Genomic DNA, 21,626 nt, shown 5'->3' on the forward strand with positions numbered 1-21,626 from the left:
AACAAATTGTTTTATTTATTTATTGTTAACCCCTTCCCAGTACATTATATGGTACAATAAATGGTGCCAGGAAAATCTACAATTTGTCCCGCAAAAATCAAGCCCTCATACGGCTTTATTGATGGAAAAATAAAAAAGTAAGAGCGTTTAGAAGGTGGGGAGGAAAAAAGAAAATGAAAATCTGAAAAAAGGCTGCAGCGGGAAGGGATTAAGGGTATGCAAGTGTTTAAAACTGTGTGCTATTGAACATCTACATTATTGTAAATTTACAAAAAAATTATACCATATAAAAGGACTGATAACGGATTTCCTAGGCTTTTGTAAGGTAATAGGCCTTAGCAAACACTCTTGTTTATTACTTGCCATTTTTCAATTAAATGTTTATATGTTTTGAAGAAGAGTGCTGTATTTAGGCCCCATGCACACGAACGTGCTTTTGCGGCCGCAATTCCCCCGAAAATCCACAGGAGAATTGCGGCTTCATTCATTTCTATGGGGCCATGCACACGACCATAGTTTTTACTGTCTGTGCATGGCCCGGGAGCCCGGACCGCAGAAAGAACAGACATGTCTTATTACGGCCGTCTTCTGCGGTCCGGGCTCATTGAAAATAATGGCCACGGCCATGTGCATTGCCCGCGATTTGTGGGCGGCTTGCGGCTGACAGTCCGCTGCCGGTCAACCCGAAAATCACGGCCGTGCACATGGCTACGGTTGTGTGCATGAGGCCTAAGTCTTTCATCTGGTGAAAGATTACTTCTACAACAAAACTGCTGCTAATATATCTATTATATCTATTTGCCGAATTGTTTAGTGTGTCAAAACCTATTTTGAAATATAATTTTTGGGAGTTCTAAATTAATAGCTACCAAGAGTATCTCTCACTTTAGAGGACTGGGCTTTGCTTGCATTACATAGACAGCCTATTAAAAGCAATGTGCACTGTGTAAAGCTTCAATACTCCTGCGGTGGAGCTGCAGAAAAATTGAACACTTGCTCCACTTATTACAGCTGATCATTAGGCACTCAGCAGTGAGGTACCCTGTGATCATCTTATCAGCTCATGGTACACTTGTAGCAAAAAAGGATTGTCTAAAGGATTATTTTTCTTGGCGTGTGCCATTTATAGCGTCTGCACCAAACTTACAGATGGTCGAGAAATGTTTCATAAATTTCCATACAACTGAGAAATAATGCTTGAAATTACAAAAAAAAGTGTCGGACCAACAAAAAATTTACAAATTATCTAATCTATTTGACACGATCCTTGCTGTTTTTAAAACCTGGTTTATTTTTTTATTTAAAAAATGCAGCCTAACTAAAAAAATCTTATCAGCTCCACTCAAGTTCTACAGAGCCTTAATTTATCGCCCATAGAAGGCTACCAGCTCGTATTGTACCTTCCTATATCTCTGATTTGATATAGAGACATACAGATGGTTTTTTTTCTCTTAAATTCATATGGATTCCAACAGAATTGTGGCATGTCTAATTGGATGCTGTGATATGGAGATATTGTCCCCAAGAAGTAGTGCTGTATGAAGGCACCATATGGCAGCACATTTAATATGGCTTTAAGTGTAGGACAAATGTCATGTTTGACACATTTATATAAACTTGTATGTAACACCATTGATCATTTGAACTAAAGCTCGAGTTCCTAAGGTTATATATTTTAGTATACATTACTACTTCCTTTTTAATCTTTCATGACTATTTTCCTGTTGCGTAATCATATTATTATATGTAAACCGTAAAAGTAACAATTAAAATAATGCAAAATACCTGTTGGTTTTGATACGCTGTCACTGTAGTAAATATTGTTTCCGGGAATGTGAAAGCTTTCTCACTCTCTCCAACTGGAATCGGTTTCACAGGAGACAGTTCATCACAGCAATCTTTCCGAATCACATGGACACGTGGTTGATATTTGTGCATGGAATGAAGAATAATCTGGAGGGAAAAATGCATAATTTAGTTTTTTTAAAGTGAAACATTTCAATTATCTTTTTCCATTATGCATATTTTTCCCAGTGATCATGTATGTGGATTGATGTAATGAGGTGATTAAATTGGAATCATTAGCTTAAATTTAATTTCATATTAAAATCTTCAATAAGATTTAATTCATTATGAATTCCTTTCTGATCCTAATTATCCACAGTTGAATGACCATCAAAACTGTTTTTGAAACTGTGGTTTGGTTTTTATCCTGCAACTTCAAAAGCTAATATTAACTTATTGTATTGCTGACGACTTCAGAATCTTGTTGGAAGGCATGAATAATCAAGAACAAACTGTGATAGAAGTGGTATTTAGACCATGCCATACGCTATTGATGTCAAATATTTTGAGCTCTTGCTTACAGTAAGAGAGAGAACAGTCACTTGTTTCCAATAAAAAAAATATTGCAAAAAAAAATGTTTTTAATATAACAGAATTTGATTATACTAATAGTATCAAGACAAAACTACATGGCATGTACTTCATGAAAGCATGAAACCATGATAGATAAATTTCACCCTCCTTATATATTGCGCCACAAGTATAGTATTGAGCAACATTGAGAGCTTGAAAACTTTTCAAATAATAAAATCTGAGAGTGGAAATAAAATGACTGCCATCAGTCATCTTACTTTGGACACTGTGTAGAACTTACATTTCTTTATTTTTCATTTGTAAATTGGGCTCCTACAATAGAGGCCTGCTATTTTTAAGTCCAGCGGTTAATTTTAGGATAAAATTGTAACCTTATTCTGATTAAATCACTAGTTAGATATAAATCTTATACTCTAGAAAGCATAGAAATGCGTTAGGGAGTTTAGAGATCATCTACAGTTTTGTTTACAGGTGACTTAACATTTACAAGTAATAGAAGACAACCACTACCAAAAACTGTAAAAGAAAGTTCTAACATATGAAGGCTGGGTTCACACGAGCACATTAACGTCCGTAATGGTCGGACGTATTTCGGCCGGAAGTCCCGGACCGAACTCAGTGCAGGGAGCCGGGCTCCTAGCATCATAGTTATGTACGATGCTAGGAGTCTCTGCCTCTCCGTGGAACTACTGTCCCGTACTGTAATCATGTTTTCAGTACGGGACAGTTGTCCGGCAGCGAGGCAGGGACTCCTAGCATCGTACATAACTATGATGGTAGGAGCCCGGCTCACTGCACTGTGTTCGGTCCGGTACTTGCGGCCGAAATACGTCCGTCAATTACGGACGTAATGCCCTCGTGTGCACATACCCTCAAAAATAGGAATGATAAATATATGAACATAGTATATGTATGGCAGTTTTTCACAACCATAAAGACTGTACAGACTAAAGATATCGTACATACTTTCGTCTAGTTTAGGATAAATAAAACTAAAATACTACTTCAACTGATATTTAGTAACAGAATAAATCAAATTAATATTATCAATATAAAGAGTAAAATTCAAAAGTGGAAAAAAAAAACAGATGAATCCATTTTTATACATGTATAAAATATCAAAAAGATTTTTAGAAATATAACATAAACTCCCTGTGACCACTGTACACCAAATCCTTTAATTGTAATCCCATAATCTATTATATTAACTAATTTAACGTAATGGTAATTTAATTAGACATGGTGTTAACAGCTAACATCTGTTCTGCATATTTCTTTCACGTTTTTTAATAGAATTAAGCTCATATTTAATCCTGAAGCTAATGAAAGTAAATATTTGACCATTTCTAACACATCCGACACATAATATCTACAGAAGTATAAGTATCGCTTGGTCATATCCAATTTATATGATAGATTTAATAGAACATTTTTAATGCTAGATCTAATAGACAAATGGCTTGAACAATCGTTCTAAAACAATGCTATGAAGAGTAAAGCATCTAAATAAAGTAAAATGAATTATGTAAAAAAGGAGAAAATTAATTTTGCTGTGCATCCTTAGAAACTTCCAAAGAAAAATATATAATGCATAAAGCAAAGACATTTATAATGACCATAAATTGTGTGTTAAAAGAAATTCATACATCACAACATCACAGCCTTCATTTGTCCAAGTGACAATTTGTCTAGGTGAATGAAAGAAATGTAAAATACTTAGGGGGCAGATTTACTAAGACTGGTGATTGCCTTTTAATAAATCTATTGCATCTTTCCGCCTGCCATGCGCTATCCATTCCACCCCCCCCCCCCCCTTCCCCACACACACACACACCATTGGACATAAAATAAAAATGTTAAACTCACCTCACCGCTCCTTTTCACTTTTCCTGTCCGGGTTCCCTCAACGTCCTGAATGCTGCGTCACATATCTCAATACCCAAAAGTCGCAATTTTCAATGCAAATTGCGTCTTCATTGGGCATTTTTGCTACTATTTTACGTCAACAAAACTGGCATAGAAAGCTAGATAAATTCCCTTGTTAAAGTGGATCTGTCAAATATTTATGCTGCCCTGCCTCTCCCAACCCTCCAGCCGCTGATTGACACTTTCTCCCTATTAAAAAGTTTAAATCAGTGGCGAGAAAGCTGTGGGAGCGTGAATATATGAATATATTTGAACTCAAGCTTGCACCGCTGGCAATGTACCACAAGTATAACTACTAAACCCTCAAAACGACAGCACACTACCTAATATGTGACAGCAAGCTGAAATCAGCATGTCTGTCACTTCTCTATGTTGCCCTCAGACAGGGAAGCATGAATGTGTGACAGATCCGCTTTAAAGGAATTGTCCAGGATTAGAAAAACATGTCTGCTTCCTTCCAGAAACAGCTCCGCACCTGTCTATGGGTTATGCCTGGAATTACATCTCAGGTTAACTGAAGTGAATGGGGCTGAGCTGCAATACCACACACAACCTGTGGGCAGGTGTGACACTATGCCTCATTTGCTTCACTTTCTACACATTGCCATGCGCATTCATTTTAAAAATAAAAATAACATACAAGCAAGTTCACAAACTCCCTCTTCCATACATCTCTGCCCTAATCTCCTTGAATCTACTCACAACTAATCTTTAGTCCATTGCAAGACTTTATTCCCTGCTCTCCTCTTATCTGCTTCTCAAATCACTGATTTCTCCTGGGCATCCCCCATACTCCGGTACTCTCCTACCATCCAAACTTTCAAACCCAACCTGAATACCCTGCAATAACCCTATCTTCCCTGTACACCTTTATAAGCAGCTTCTAGCCTCCCCTATTGTCTCTTTTCCATTTCCCTTGTAGATTGTAAAATCTCATGGACAGGGCCCTTTTTTTCTTCTGTACCAGTCTTAACACTTAATAAGCCCATGTTTATTGTACGTGCTTGTATTTATAGTTTATTCATGCTATGTACAGGGCCCAAGAATTTATTAGCACTTCTAAAAAAAAAAATATAATAATGTATGTGTATGTGTATGTGTGTGTGTGTGTGTGTGTGTGTGTGTGTGTGTGTGAGTGAGAGAGTTTGTGTGTGTGTTTTAATCATAGCATAAACAGCATAACACCATATGGTTGTCCCCTTCTTCATTACCCACAAATAACCAACAGTGATCCCAGTTGCTAGTCATAAATCCTCCTGGAGCAGTAGTAAGAGTCACTGAGTTTAGTGTCACCCTTGACTTCATGTTGGTAACTTCTCAGGTGTAATGCGATGCCTCAAGGAAGCCTGGCATTTTTCTCTTAGTAGCAATGAGAAAACCATACAAAATGACCCCATTAAGTCCTCCTCAACTATGTAACATCCTAAATCAATCGATGATATTGATGCATGATTACTGACAATGTAAAGTATACTGCTGAAGTTTACACAGTGAAATATATGGATATTATGACCTGACTTCTGTAGAAACCTGGAAACTGTTGGTCAGTTAGGAGTACAAACATGAGTATGGATATATATATATATATATATATATATATATATTTTTATACGGTATATTCAGATGGGTGTCTACTTTTCTCTCTGTTTTTAATAGCAACGAGCATTTCATGTCTAGACACCTCTCATTTTTTGGCCTTGAGTAAAGTCACTCAGGGCAGAAATGGCCAGTCTTTTCCTTCCACTTTATGGCTTTAACAACTGCAGCCTGAATATTAAAGTAATGGTTAGAAGAAAATGGCATTCCATAGAATTTAAGTAGTCTATTAGTAGAACCTTCGCCATGTGCCTTATTTAGTCACATGGACATCATAGATGGGGTTCCTGATTGGACCTCCCTCTATTAGCCAAAGTGGAGAGCCACTGCAAATACGGCTATATTGTTATTGCAATGTTGCCCATTACTTTTAATGAGTGCCATATTATACTAGATTCCGGATGCAGGTGTCAGCAGATTCCACCAGCAATAACTGCAAACTGTGGGGGGTGCAAGAAGCTGAATAGTCGTCATTCCTGCTTGTAAAAGAGAGTGAAGCTTTCAAGTGACACCAAGTTTGACTTATTAATAAAAGCTTTTCTACACTTTTCTGTTCATAAGAAGGATAAGGAATATTGCTGTGTCACATTTCTACATTACAGAGCACTGGTATTAGTAAATGTGCCTCATGGTCTTTATGGAGAAGACTTCTTCTAAAGATTAAATGTTTAAATGTCATCTTAAAAAGTATAACTGCCTAATGTTAGTAAAGCCCATAAGGGCAATTTTTTCTAATACTGACTGACATACCACACAGCGGCACACCAATGTGGAATAGAACTAGAAGTAGGAAACTGGTGTCGTTACGTTAAAATATCTCCTCCAATATGTTTTTGCAAATGTCCCCCTCTTTGCCCCCTCTTTGTCAAGATTGTCTGAATGAGAGTTCTAGCCTATTGTATATTTATACATTTATCGTTGAGTTATATATGTATATATATATATATATATATATATATATATATATATATATATATATATATATATTGGAAACTAAAATGTGTAATTGATAGAAACGGGAAAATTCTGGAAAATGTAACACACACGGGAAGCCTACACAGACTTTCTGATTTTCTGTTTACAGGCATACTAGATTTTAAAAAAAGCAACATTTTCACAATTGGGCTAACAGATCTTACCCTAATTGCTAGGAAAACTGTACACATCTACAGATTTCTGAATGTTATGTAGTCATTATATGGTCAAAAGCAAGCAATACAGATAGGTTCACCCTTACCTTTGCTCGAATTTGGTTAAGGACTACAAATTCTTATGAAACCAACTCAATACAATATCGCGACACGCTAGTAAAACCCTTGACAGATTGCTGTTTACAACACAACCACTGGTTGGCCACACATAGACACATGTAGAATACACATAATTATTTTTTTTTAAAGCTGGTCATCTCGCGCCACACATCTCAGGATATGTTGAGATATGATATAAGGTAAGGCAGGACACATCTGTATGTGTTATGGGATTCTTTGGAACTGAAACCTCTCAATACACCTAAATATACCAATCCTTGATTGCATGAGCGCACATGTAACACCTATTTCTTCTAACTTTATTTTTCGCATAGCCTGGAAGACCATTGCCCATAATACATAGGAAACAGTAGTATGGTTTGCTCACGACTTCGAATGTAGGCAAAACACAAAGCCACGTCAGATTTTGATATTACTTAATTTAAAATTCCAATGTAGAATAGTCATGTTCACAAAATGTCAAAGCAAGTGGCAGAAACAGTTATGAGAATAAAAAAAAGAATACATCAGTAAATAGTAAGACTGTTAAAAATATGTGGCTGTCAGTATGTATTAATGATTTTTTTCCATTTTGTACCTCAAATACCAACAGCCTCGACAGTTTAAAACGGGGACTCGGTTTAGCAGCCACTACATGCCATCATTTGCATAGACATATTTAAAACAGGTTTTTCCACCCAAATAACTGAATACAAATACTACAGACTTTCCTATTCTTCATAATATGTTTCATAAATATGTTACAGATTCATCGTCACAAATAAAAAAAATAAAAAAACAGGAAATAAAGATGTACAAACTACACTATTGATACATTAGACCAGTTGTATTCTAGGGTCCTATTCCTTTAGCATATATAGCTAAAAAACACTAAAAATATCATAAATATGTCATACGCCAAATGACTTCACCGTGTAGAGGAATTTCCTGTATGGACCAGTTATCAGTATGATCAAGGCATTCTTATTATTCTAATTGGCACCCATATAGATGTTCCTACATAAGGATCTATATTAGCCTGCTGTATGGTGCCTCCACACTGCACTGTATTATGTAGGTGTTCACCCCTAGTAGCAATGTGTGGAATGAAAAAAAAAAATGTATGCCTCCATATGAAATCAAAGGTAAATGGAGTTTCTGCATTACGGCTATTATTATTATAGAGATTCTGTATTACGGCTCTGTACAATTCGTAGTTTGCATGGAGCTATAAAACGGTTGTGTGCATGAGCCCTGTCATCTAGAACCATCAAATACCATCTTTGACTCCAGGGCCAAAGTGCGACTGCAACTTCTGCACCCCTTATAGTTTCGGCAACTCTACTGATTGCACAATATTGATTGTAAAAAAAACAAAAAACTAAAAGGGCACGTCCACACTGGAGTATTTGCAGCATTCACTTTGGCAGCAGTGTGTCCTATAAAATAACTAGTCAAATAGTCAATCTGTCAACTAGCTCTCAGGATCAGCAGTCCTCACAAACATACTGCAATAAACCGTTAGTGTGAATGGGCCCTAAAACTGCTGAAATGTAAATTTAGGTTTAATTTTCCAGAGCAGTTTAGAAAATGAAAGCTGTGCTGTGATTGTTTGCCCTGGGCAACATGGCCAGTTTTGATAAATGGGGCAAAATATTATTGTTATGTATGTCGTACAATGGCAGCAAACTCACCTTAAATTAAACTGAGATAATATATTTTATTTATTCAAAAATAGGAAACTGTTTCTTAAACAGAAAGAATTTGTAGACTATTTAAAACAATTTCGGATACAATATACTATAAATAACATAAACACACAATGTAAGTTATTAGAATGAACACTGACTCATTGTTAGCCATGGATATTTAAGCCCAGTCACGTTCATCCATTAATGTGCTGTACTTATAAGCACATTCTTCATGATAGAAACAGATAATAATTTCATGAGCCAACTTAGAAATTCCAATGCCTTGTCTCAGATTGTAAACATATACCCATTAATTCTCTTGTTGGCAAATTTAGTAAACACATCTTGCATTCATTTACACAGTTATAAAAATAAGCCCAAAGAGCATTTAAACGTGTATTTATATTTTCCTAAACTCTTTTATGGAATCTTGTAATTTCTTACCAGGCAGAAAATAAACTAATTCATAAAATATGGAAAATTCGTGATTTCTATGTTGCGCACTGGTTAATCAAAAAAAGTAAAAAAAATGTAAATACAATTTCCAGTTAAGTCAATATGTTATATTGTATAAAAGAGATGTCCATCTAGTGTCTATGAGCATAGCGTGTCCCTAGTACTTCTTGATAGTTCTTCACTATCTGTAGCACTCTATATACATTGCCCTATATTACATCATTTGTATAGCAATAAAATATATGTAGCTCTCTATATGCAAAAACATAGGCAGCAAAGAAAATAATATGTGTTTTTCCAATACTAATACTCACATGGCCTTGGTCATCCAGTTCATTATTGGTAAGTTTTAATTTATCAAAACTAATAACTTGTCTCATCCAGGTCTCTCCAGACGCTGGGGAATCTGGGTGGATATAAACACGTGGCGGAACGGGAGAGTCCGCATTGCCTGCAACCATCCATTTGGAACTGTGGTAGACATAGCTGAAGGAATAGATAAGAAAACGCATTTGATCACTATAAGAAATTTTACTTCCACAAAATAATGCAGTTGTTGACAGAAACTTTAAATGAAGGAGCGCATTCATGTTTTCATTAGCTGGGTGAACCTACAAATTTACATGTGGACAACTGATGCCTTTTTGTGTCAATGTCCAAAATGTACTCAAATTATTTTAATTGAAAATATATATATATATTGGAGAGACATATTTTTTTATTCATATTTTTTTTTACGTTAAAGTGAATAGACTATGTATGTAACCTGCATTCAAACTTGTTGGGGATTTGTTTGCTCTGCAAGTGTCCTAAATTGATTAAAAACTAACGGCAATTTGACGTCAGTTGTTTTCATTCCACCGCCCACCTATAAAGAAAAATCAGATAATGACGAATCCTTTCGGAAAAACTTGTCATGATGGAACATTAGTTTACTGTTGTAAATTAATGTACTTTGGTATCATATTGAGTTCCTTAGAAGATAAGCCCCATGTTTTTTTACTCGTTTTTTTGAAAAATTTTCTTTTTCCAAAAACTAGGTGTGAAAGGAAACTAGGGCACGCTCACACACACGATTGTGATGCAGTTTTTGGGTCAGTTTTTTTTAGCCAAACACAGCAGTGGACACAAAAGAAAGGAGATGGATTAGATTATGTTCACACGCAGTGTTTTCAGGCGTATTTCGGGGCGTAAACGCCTCGAAATACGCCTTGAAAAACGCTACTGAAAACACTTTCCCATTGAAATAAATGGGAAAGATGCTGTTTAGTTCAGACGGGGCATTTTTTTACGCCGCTGTTTTAAAAAACGGCGTGTAAAAAGACACCACGTAAAAAGAAGAAGCATTTTTGGAGCTGTTTTTCATAGGGTCAATTGAAAAACAGCTCCAAAAATGTTTAAAAAAAGGCCTCAAAAAACTTTTTCTGCTTCAAAAACGGCTGAAAATCAGAGGCTGTTTTCAATTGAAAACAGCCCCGTAATTTTCAGCCGTTTTTAATTTTGCATGTGGCTGCAGTTTCTTTGTGAATGTGCAGCAACATTTTCAAATTTGACATATAATTCAGACATTGCAAAAGCTGAAATCTGCAGTGAAATTCCGCTGCTTCTCCGCAACAAAATATGCATGCTGCAAAGTGAAAATTCTGCATCGGAGCCTAAATTCAGTACAGTAATTTTCCGCAATGGCTGAACTAAGTTACCTAGAAAGGTATGGAAACCAATGTACAAACCAGCTGCTGCAAATTTCCACCGCGGACTGTCCGGAACGGAATTCAACAGCAATTCCACCACGTCTGAATGTGCCCTAAGTCTTTTCTTTATACTTTTCTTTTGGATCCACTTCTGGCTTTGGCTCAAAAAACTGAGCCAAGAACTGCACCAAAACTGTATGTGTGATCCTGGCTTTAATGAGATCCCTTGACTGATCTGTCCGTTAAATCAAAAAAATACTACACAAAAATTAAAGCTTGAACACATCCTAAAGGCATAATTACACCTAAAGGTATATTTACACTGGCATCTGTTGAGTATGTTTGATGCATGTCTCTGCTTCTGTTGTCCAACCTATACTCTATTGACCTCAATGTAAAAACATGTAGCAAATGTTTCCCAAAAAGACAACACTTAAGTCAATAGAATATCGGACTGATCATTGAACTGATATAGACAACAGAAATGAATGGTATGTGTAAAAAAAGATCTTCTATTTTATTTTATTTTTATTTTATTTTTTATTTTTTTTAAAACATTCCGTTTTTATACAGTCCTTTTTAGATCGGGAGTGAATACAATAGTGATTCCCTTTGCCTTTCTACTGGCTAAAAAAACTGCATAAAAAATGTCACCAAAAACGGCATATGTTTATCCTGTGGATTCACAAAGCGTTTTTCTGCATTTTTGTGAATTTTTTATGGCATTTTAAACTACATTTTTAGCGCAGCCAGGTGTTACATTAAAGTCTATAGTGAAATATAAAATTCACTACATACAACTGCGTTTTGGTTTGTGGCCTTATTGAAGCAGTTTTGTGGTCAGTAGCATTTTTTTCCAAACGCGGCATGCTTTGGGTAAGGTGTTTTTTTTTCAGGCATTTTTTTCATAGGTTTCTCTATAGGACTTCAAAGAAGCCAGAAAATAAGCCAGTACAAAATGACATTAAATGAAAAAAAAAAAACACCACCAAAAACATCACTAAAAGTGTCATAAAAAAATGCTGTTACATATTACAAAACTCTGGCTTTTTAACGTGTATTTTTTCATACCGTTTAAAACGCCAAAAAATATCTATATGTAGAGGAGGCCTTACACTGAAGGGTCTGGAAAGCTCCACATACTAGTATAAACTCTACAGAGAGGGTAAGTATTAGCCCCCGTTCACTTCTAATTTCCAAATAATGTTAGGAGAGTGGAGGTGATGGCTTCTGCAGGAAGAAAAGCATTTCTTCACAGAAACAGTTTTTCTTGTCATTTATTTTGTTGTGGGTGTCATTAAACTATGATCAGGGTCAGTAAATGAGTAGAACATGTTTGTCTCCAGGAAATAATAGCCAGACATTAAAAAGAACATACAGATCTGTTTAATAGAGACTATTAGATATGCTGCTTTAGTATCTCATTCATCAAAAGTAATATTGTAACTAGAGGGTTAAAGTCTGCATGATATTAGATACTTCTTAGTCTAATATGAGCAAAAGGTTACAAAGACAATGCCTAAACTTGTGTATATAAATAATATGTAAAGCTGTATGTCCCACAATCTACATCTATATGTCAAACAATCGTCTGTCTGTCTGTCTATCTTATATCTATCTCATATCTATCTATCTCATATCTATCTATCTCATATCTATCTATCTATCTATCTATCTATCTATCTATCTATCTATCTATCTATCTATCTATCTATCTATCTATCTATCTATCTATCTCTCATATCTATCTCATATCTATCTATCTCATATCTATCTATCTCATATCTATCTATCTCATATCTATCTATCTATCTATCTATCTATCTATCTATCTATCTATCTATCTATCTATCTATCTATCTATCTCTCATATCTATCTATCTATCTATCTCATATCTATCTATCTCATATCTATCTATCTATCTCATATCTATCTATCTCATATCTATCTATCTCATATCTATCTATCTATCTATCTATCTATCTATCTATCTATCTATCTATCTATCTATCTATCTATCTATCTATCTATCTATCTCTCATATCTATCTATCTATCTATCTATCTATCTATCTATCTATCTATCTATCTATCTATCTATCTATCTATCTATCTATCTATCTATCTATCTATCTCATATCTATCTATCTCATATCTATCTATCTCATATCTATCTATCTCATATCTATCTATCTCATATCTATCTATCTATCTATCTATCTATCTATCTATCTATCTATCTATCTATCTATCTATCTATCTATCTATCTATCTATCTATCTATCTATCTCATATCTATCTATCTCATATCTATCTATCTATCTATCTCATATCTATCTATCTATCTATCTATCTCATATCTATCTATCTATCTATCTATCTATCTATCTATCTATCTATCTATCTATCTATCTATCTATAATCTATCCATCTTTCTACTATGTCTTTTTCTGGTATCTATTAACTGTGTCTGTGATTGTATCTATCTATCTATCTATCTATCTATCTATCTATCTATCTATCTATCATCTATTTACCTATCTATTATCTATAATCTATCCATCTATCTACTATGTCTTTTTCTGGCATCTATTAACTGTGTTTTTATCTATCTCTCGATTTATCTATCTATCTATCTCATATCAATCTATCTATTAATTGTCTTTATTTTTTTATTTATCTATCTTGCTATCTACAATCTATTTTTCTGTTATCTATTAAAGGTGTGTATATCCATCTATCTATCTATCTATCTATCTATCTATCTATCTATCTATCTATCTATCTATCTATCTATCTATCTATCTATCTATCTATCTATCTATCTATCTATCTATCATCTATCCATCTATCTACTATGTCTTTTTCTGGTATCTATTAACTGTGTCTTTATCTATTTATCTATCTATCTACCTATCTATCTAATATCTATCTATCTATCTATCTATCTATCTATTAACTTTGTCTTTATTTATTTATCTATTTATCTATCTATCTTTCTATCAACAATGTATTTTTCTGTTATCTATCTATTAACTGTGTCCATCCATCTATCTATCTATCTATCTATCTATCTATCTATCTATCTATCTATCTATCTATCTATCTATCTATCTATCTATCTATCATCTATCCATTTATCTACTATGTCTTTATCTGGTATCTATTAACTCTCTTTATCTATCTATCTATCTATCTATCTATCTATCTATCTATCTATCTATCTATCTATCTATCTCTCTCTCTATCTATCTATCTATCTATCTATCTATCTATCTATCTATCTATCTATCTATCTATCTATCTATCTATCTATCTATCTATCATCTATCTATTGCCAAATATCTATCTATCTATCATTTATACGTCAACTATAATTTAGTCTACCACAGTCAAAGATGTCTACACAAAAATTAAAAAAAACAGTCAGACCGTAAATGGTTAAAATCGAACATATTGTAAAAAAACAAAACACAAATCAGCGCAAGTCGAAATATACATAAAAGGAACACAGGACAATGAATAAATACAAATATATTTGGAATACTCCGTTCACGGAAAAAGTAATATTTTCCACAGTTATTATTTATATTCAATGGATACATGTAAAAGGAAAAGACGTTCTGCGCTCCTGGAATATAATGTTTCACGTATAACTACGTCCGTCTCTACAGTACACTGTTCATTCTTTCCCCACTAAGATACAACAGCTTCTGCAATAACCGCCGAAGAGTCAAACAGCGAGCAAAAACGGATCTATATCTAAAGGTACATTTCATAAACATTCAATCTATAATACAATTGAGGGCTGAAGGAAATACGCAATGTAAGCAATAAACTATCATCATGATTTGCACCGAGCTTAATGTAAAATCGCTGGCATTATAGACATCAACAATGAACCGTAACCGATTTTCTTCCAGTGCTTTGTATGAGCACCGAGAAAATCCCCAAATATTCACTGAACATCATAATGAATATCCCTGACAAGTAAAATGAGCAATAAATAAAACTAGTAATTCACAAATACACCGTTATGTCTAGTGAAACCAATAAGACCCTCTGAGAACTGCAGTAAATGACTGTTAAACTTTTACCGCAAAATAACACACACACGCACACACACATATGTGTGTGTGTGTGTGTGTGTGTGTGTGTGTGTGTGTGTGTGTGTGTGTGTGTGTGTGTGTGTGTGTGTGTGTGTGTGTGTGTGTGTACGTAGACACACACGTACACACAACATACATGCATACATACATACATATACAAACATTTATATAGACACATACACACACTAAAATGAAAAATAGAATTGTCTTCAAACTACTGAAAACCGGATAAGCGAGTACCAAATATATATAAACGTAACAATTACCGGTATCTTTTATTATCCACAGGCACTATGTCCATGGCTATATAATATTGCTGGTGAGGGTCTAGTCCAGAAATCTTCACCCTCATTGCTGGAAACATCCGCCTGTGAAATGAATAATAATAATAGTAATAATAAATAATATTTAAAAAACAAACAAACAATTAAATAAACCAATGAATTAATATTGAAATTAATCAATAGGTAAATAAATAAATAAATAATAATTCTGAATAAAACTGAACTAGACCGGACATCTCTTGTTTCTCTATATAGAGAAGGGTATTGAGGACAAGGGTGCAGGGTGCTTGATGTTCTAGTGTGTTCCTAGGTGTGTGGATGATTTATGATGACACAGTGTCCAGTGTGAGCCTCCAATGAATGTCAGATACTACATAGCCTAATGTTAGCCAAGAAAGTGTCCTCCTGATATTTCCCTCTATGCACCTGTAGAACATAGAGGTTTGGCTGAGACTCCCCTGGACAAACAGTGCATTGTGCAGCAGTTAGATGGCTGCTATAGAGGCAGGGAAATGTAGCCTGGAACATATGGATTTCATCAAATATGTTTGTGCAATATTTAATAAGCTGAGGTCCTTGTAAAAAAAATACCAAGGTTTTCTTGTACATCTGTCTTTGAACCGTGTCTTTTCAGAAGAAGACCCAATTCATGGAGCTGCTCTAATGAGCACTGCACAGGCTGCTGCTGCTACACGTCTCCAACTGTTGGAGCAGACTTTCCATCTGCACTCACTTCATCATTCTGTAAGCTTCAATTTAGGTGCGGGGACCCCATCCTGCTGTCCTTCTAATATGGAAATCTATACATGTCAGCTTTCCCCAGTGAGCTCAGCAAAACAATATGTACAGGAATCATTTTATTAAATACAAAACAAAAATGTTTATTGCAACCATGTGTCGTATTAGCATACAATGTTACAAGAGGCGCAGGGTATTCTGTACTAGTTACATCCAGGCCTGCAGAGGCTGTGGCCTATTTGTTCCCTAGTTTGAATTATAATAATTATTTTATAAAATATTGGGAATTAGGAGGCCAAATATATATATTAGTGTGTAAGGGCAATTCTTCCTGTATGGCAATTACTAGGAAAGGTTGGAATTCGAGCACCAGTCCCACTTGTTACTCATCTGCAGCGATCCTGATGTTCCAGTCTATGCTGGCCCCCTATTACTTTAACAGCAAACTTACTTCCTGTCCTAAGTTAACTTTTCTTGGCACAAGTGGGGGTCTCATAGTCCCTCAGTGATATATTTTGTAGAGTCCCGGCTAGAGGACTTCTATAAACCCTTCCATGAACCTGTATGCTGGACTGATAGAACTATATTTCACTTTAATGCTGGATCTTGTTTATTCTGTCATTACTGGCTGGAGATCATAACTGAGGTTTTCAAGGCAAAGTCCTCTCATCAGCTCCAGGTGAATATCCCATAATGTTTGTGTGAGCAGTTATGGGTTCAGGTTTTGGTGTAGGCTGCAGCCTATGTAATGGCAGAGGTGATTTACAGTGTATGGTGTTTATCCAGCAAACACATCATGGTGGAAACATTCAGAGTGAGATGTGAGTGCCAAACCTTGTCTAGAAGGATGTCACTGGCCTTCTGGCAGTCGCCTTACATTCAGCATCATGAAGGATAGTTGTGGAGTTGGATCATCTCACTGCACAGTTATCCACAGCAGCAAGATCTATCTATCTATCTATCTATCTATCTATCTATCTATCTATCTATCTATCTATCTATCTCATATCTATCTATCTCATATCTATCTCTCTATCTATCTATCTATCTATCTATCTATCTATCTATCTATCTATCTATCTATCTATCTATCTATCTATCTATCTATCTATCTATCTATCTATCTATCTATCTATCTATCTATCTATCTATCTATCTATCTAATCTATCTATCTATCCATCCATCTATCTGTGAGTAGTAATAAAGTATGAATTGGACTCTTCTCACCTCCCGGCCTTGGTGATGATCATCTCCGTCCCGATCTCATGAAAGCGCTTCCATAACTCTGCTCCCTGAAGATCCACACGAATGACCGAGGAAGCATTTCCCACTGGGGCAGCCACCACAGGAGAGGACAGGGGGGAACTACAAGTGCCAGCTGCTGCCTTCACTCCACCATAGCCATCTTCGCTGGGAGCTGCAGGGCCACACAGTGCAAAGTCAGGTCACCACCATACATGTCTAGAAAGTTGCAACCGAAATCATATGTGCTGGATATAGAAGTATCATTGCTGGTTGCGAATTTCTGCACTGGATTCACAAATTAATCTATAATCTTCGAGTCGGATTATTCTCATAGATCTAAATTATAAATCTACAATGACTAAAAATAAGTTAGAAATTGGAATCTATGCCCCCAAATAACTGCAGGAAATAACTAAAGAACATTTATCTATTCCGAGATATCATTTCCATTTTGAATTATATCAATTACCAAATATTCTATAAAATAATATTAACAACAATACTACTACTACTGCTACCAATAATAATAATAATAATAATAATAATAATAATAATAATAATAATAATAATAATAATAATAATATTACTGCTACATAAGTTTTAGTACCAGAATTATTGATATTTTAGTCAGCTTTTCCTACCTTGCAACAAATATTCTGTAAGGAGGCATCACACTAGTGTATTTTACCTTATACTCATATATATATATATATATATATATATATATATATATATATATATATATATATATATATATATATATATATTGCAACGGCTCTAAACCGGTTGTACAGCTAATGCATGAAATTCTATCAGTTTGTATCAGTTTCCCAATTTTTCTGGTTCTATTTTCAGGTCCCTACAGAAAGAATAAATTTAAATAAAACCATTCTAACCCAACTGGCACAAACTGATGTAAAACTGGCTTACTTACATCTATTTTCACTCTGCAGATATTAATGGGATCCCTAAAAGAATCAATTTCTTCTTTTGTTTGACAAAACATTTATCAAAAAAACAGAGGAGCAAATCCTGGTGTAAAGGCGGCCTTATATTCAGTATAGCACTCGCATTTTATTTATGATTTTTGTCTTACTTATATTTTGTGAACAATGGGCATTCTACAGAATCAAACCCTCCAAAAATAGAATATTACATCAGAACTCCGCAAACTTTACATCAGTTATCCAGCCGTGTTATCAGTTATTAAACACAGCCCCCCCCCCCCCCCCAATAGCTCTTCTACAGCACATCTACTACTGTCGTCTGTGATTTGGAAACTATGCAGAACTAGTGCCCGATAATGTTAGTGCCAACCATCATCTACAGGTACAGGGCGTTCTGAACAATTGACATCACTCAGGGCACAGCTGAGGAGAAATGTGAACACCATTCATGGCCCCTTATCCATACAGTGAACTGTCTGCAAATATAACTTTATAATATCGATCTATGACATATCTATAACTTTATAATGTCTATAGAATTGTATCATATCTATGTATAACTTTAGCATAGCTATGTATGACTTTATCATATCTATAGAATTTTATATCGATATAATTATATAATATCTATGTATAACTTTATAATATCGATGTATGACTTTATCATATCTATGTATGACTTTATCATATCTATAGAACTGTATATGTATATATATAACTTTATCATACCTATGTATAACTTTATCATATCTATGTATAACTTTATCATATCTATGTATAACTTTATCATATCTATGTATAACTTTATAATATCTATGTATAACTTTATCATATCTATGTATAACTTTATCAAATCCATAGAACTTTATATGTATATATAACTTTATCATATCTATGTATAACTTTATCATACCTATGTATAACTTTATAATATATATTTATAACTTTATAATATCTATGTATAACTTTATCATATCTATGTATACTTTTGTACAATGTTATATCCCATCCAACAATAACGCCAGCTCAAGACCTACTTTATATTACGTTGCTGTAAAGCGGAATATTACTATTATATTACATTATATTGTATTATATTATTTTGTGCCGTTTTAGACCGTTTTTGGCAACTATTATAAAACTTGAAGATGTAAAAAGAACATATTACTATGTGGCCTTACAATGCAGAGGCTGATATGCAGCAGAGCCATAACTATATGAAGACTTACAGGAGGGCAGCATGCTGCATACAGGGTGTTCGAGCTCAGTGACCCCGGGCTGCTCTGAGCTCTCCCTGTCCTCAGCTCCATCCTCCAGCTTCCTCCGCTTCTTCTTCTGCAGCTTCTCAGCCCCGATGAGAGCCTCCACTGAGAAGGCGTGCGCCTTGAGGCTCATGGTGCAGGGTGACCTCCTCTTGTCTGCCATGTCTCATATATAGAGCAGCGCTATTACACGGCACATATATATGACATGCCCCCTGTACAGCCGCAGGAGAAGTGTAATCCACAGTCAGGCGGTGTCTCCCCTCCTGTTCCCTGTGTCCGGTGCGGGCTCCCAGGAAGCTCTGACACGGGGGACACGGCGTATTACAGCCGCTAATTGATATTTGTAGCCTTGATCTGTCAGCGCTGCAGAACTGGAGAACGCTGGAGACAACTTGCTCATTAGTGACAATAAAGCGGCGGGACGGGGAGGGGCTTGACATGTGTCAATCACATCCCTTCTGACCAATCACCGCTGCAGAGTTCCACAAGGGGCGACGCTACTTCCTAATTAGGCTGTGAGGGAAGCCAGATCATGTAATGGCCTAAAGTTATAACCAAGATCTACCCAGACTGATCCACTAACACCCCCGCACCCAGGACGGCTGCCCACAGACTGCTGCCCTCAGTACTGCCATTATGTCAGTGACTACTTATACTTCTGTGTGCTAAACTCCAATGTGTGATGATCATCATCTGTGACTACTTATACTTCTGTGTGCTAAACTCCAATGTGTGATGATCATCATCTGTGACTACTTATACTTCTGTGTGCTAAACTCCAATGTGTGATGACCATCATCAGTGACTACTAATACTTCTGTGTGCTATACTCCAATGTGCGATGATCATCATCTGTGACTATTTATACTTCTGTGTGCTATACTCCAATGTGTGATGACCATCATCTGTGACTACTTATACTTCTGTGTGCTGTACTTCAATGTGTGATGATCATCATCATCATCTGTGACTATTTATACTTCTGTGTGCTATACTCCAATGTGTGATGACCATCATCTGTGACTACTTATACTTCTGTGTGCTGTACTCCAATGTGTGATATTCATCATAATTGACTAATCATACTCTATACTCCAATGTGTGATGATCATCAGTGACTATCCATATTTGTGTGTTCCGTACACCTATATATAATGATCATCATCAGTGACTATTTATACTCTATACTCCAATGTGTGATATTCATCACCAGTGACTACCCGTATTTCTGTGTGCTAGACTCCAATGTGTAATGATCACCAGTGACTCCCCTCATACTGGTGTGTTCTATACCACAATATTACACTGCTATGTTCTGTACGTCAATGAGTAACTCCAATCATACTGCTGTGTATTGCACCTGTCTTTCTATGTGTATTAGGAGATGATCCTCAGTTACTCCACTCATATTGTTGTGTTCTTTGTTCCTATTACTGTGTGTTTAAAGAGCACAGGATTGTCAACAATGACTCTACTTATAAATCGATGTTCTATAGTCCTATATGTAGGGGATTTTCATCATCAGTCACTCTACTCATACTGCTGTGTATTGTATGTATATATGTGTAGGGAAATGATCACTATCATTATCAGGGACACCACTAATCCTGCTGTGTTCTATACTCTTGTCACTAACTTGTCACTATCATCATCATCATGGTCATCAGTTTCTCCACTCTAGTGATAAATTCTGAACTTCTCATTTCAAAATGACCACATGCCTGAAATAGTTTGTAGCCATTAAGGACTGCATGCCAGCTATGATGTGCTCAGATGACCCAATATAAAGGTTGAGCATGTTGTGTCAGGTGGCTGGATGACACTGAGTATAAAGGACAAGGACAAGGCATAGAAGCCAGTGGAGGCCCCAGGATCTGGATATGTTTGTGTGGCTCTAGATATCTTGGAGACATACCCCAGTCCCTGTACTAATATCATTACAATGTGGGCCTCTTGCTGGTCCTGCTCTGCTTTCTGTGCCTGTATTCTCATCCCAATTAGTCAGGTTTTCACCTAATTACAGTATAATTTTATCACAGCAGCTGAGG

At 35.6% G+C, this 21,626-nt stretch overlaps 1 protein-coding gene across 1 annotated transcript in view; it reads right to left on the reverse strand.

Annotated features, from left to right (window-relative positions):
• Positions 1-19,927, reverse strand: part of TBX18 (T-box transcription factor 18) — a 39,887-nt gene extending 19,960 nt beyond the window's left edge. The window contains exons 1-5 of the mRNA XM_075864173.1: positions 19,543-19,927; positions 17,349-17,538; positions 15,365-15,466; positions 9,613-9,784; positions 1,786-1,953 (exon numbers count right to left, since the gene is read on the reverse strand). Of these exons, the coding sequence (XP_075720288.1) occupies positions 1,786-1,953; positions 9,613-9,784; positions 15,365-15,466; positions 17,349-17,538; positions 19,543-19,738 (828 nt within the window). The 5' untranslated portion in view covers positions 19,739-19,927. The remainder of the gene's footprint in view (positions 1-1,785; positions 1,954-9,612; positions 9,785-15,364; positions 15,467-17,348; positions 17,539-19,542) is intronic.
• Between the last annotated feature and the right edge of the window lie 1,699 nt (positions 19,928-21,626).

This window comes from Rhinoderma darwinii, chromosome 4 (assembly GCF_050947455.1).
Source record: "Rhinoderma darwinii isolate aRhiDar2 chromosome 4, aRhiDar2.hap1, whole genome shotgun sequence".
NCBI classification, from domain to species: Eukaryota; Metazoa; Chordata; class Amphibia; order Anura; family Rhinodermatidae; genus Rhinoderma; species Rhinoderma darwinii.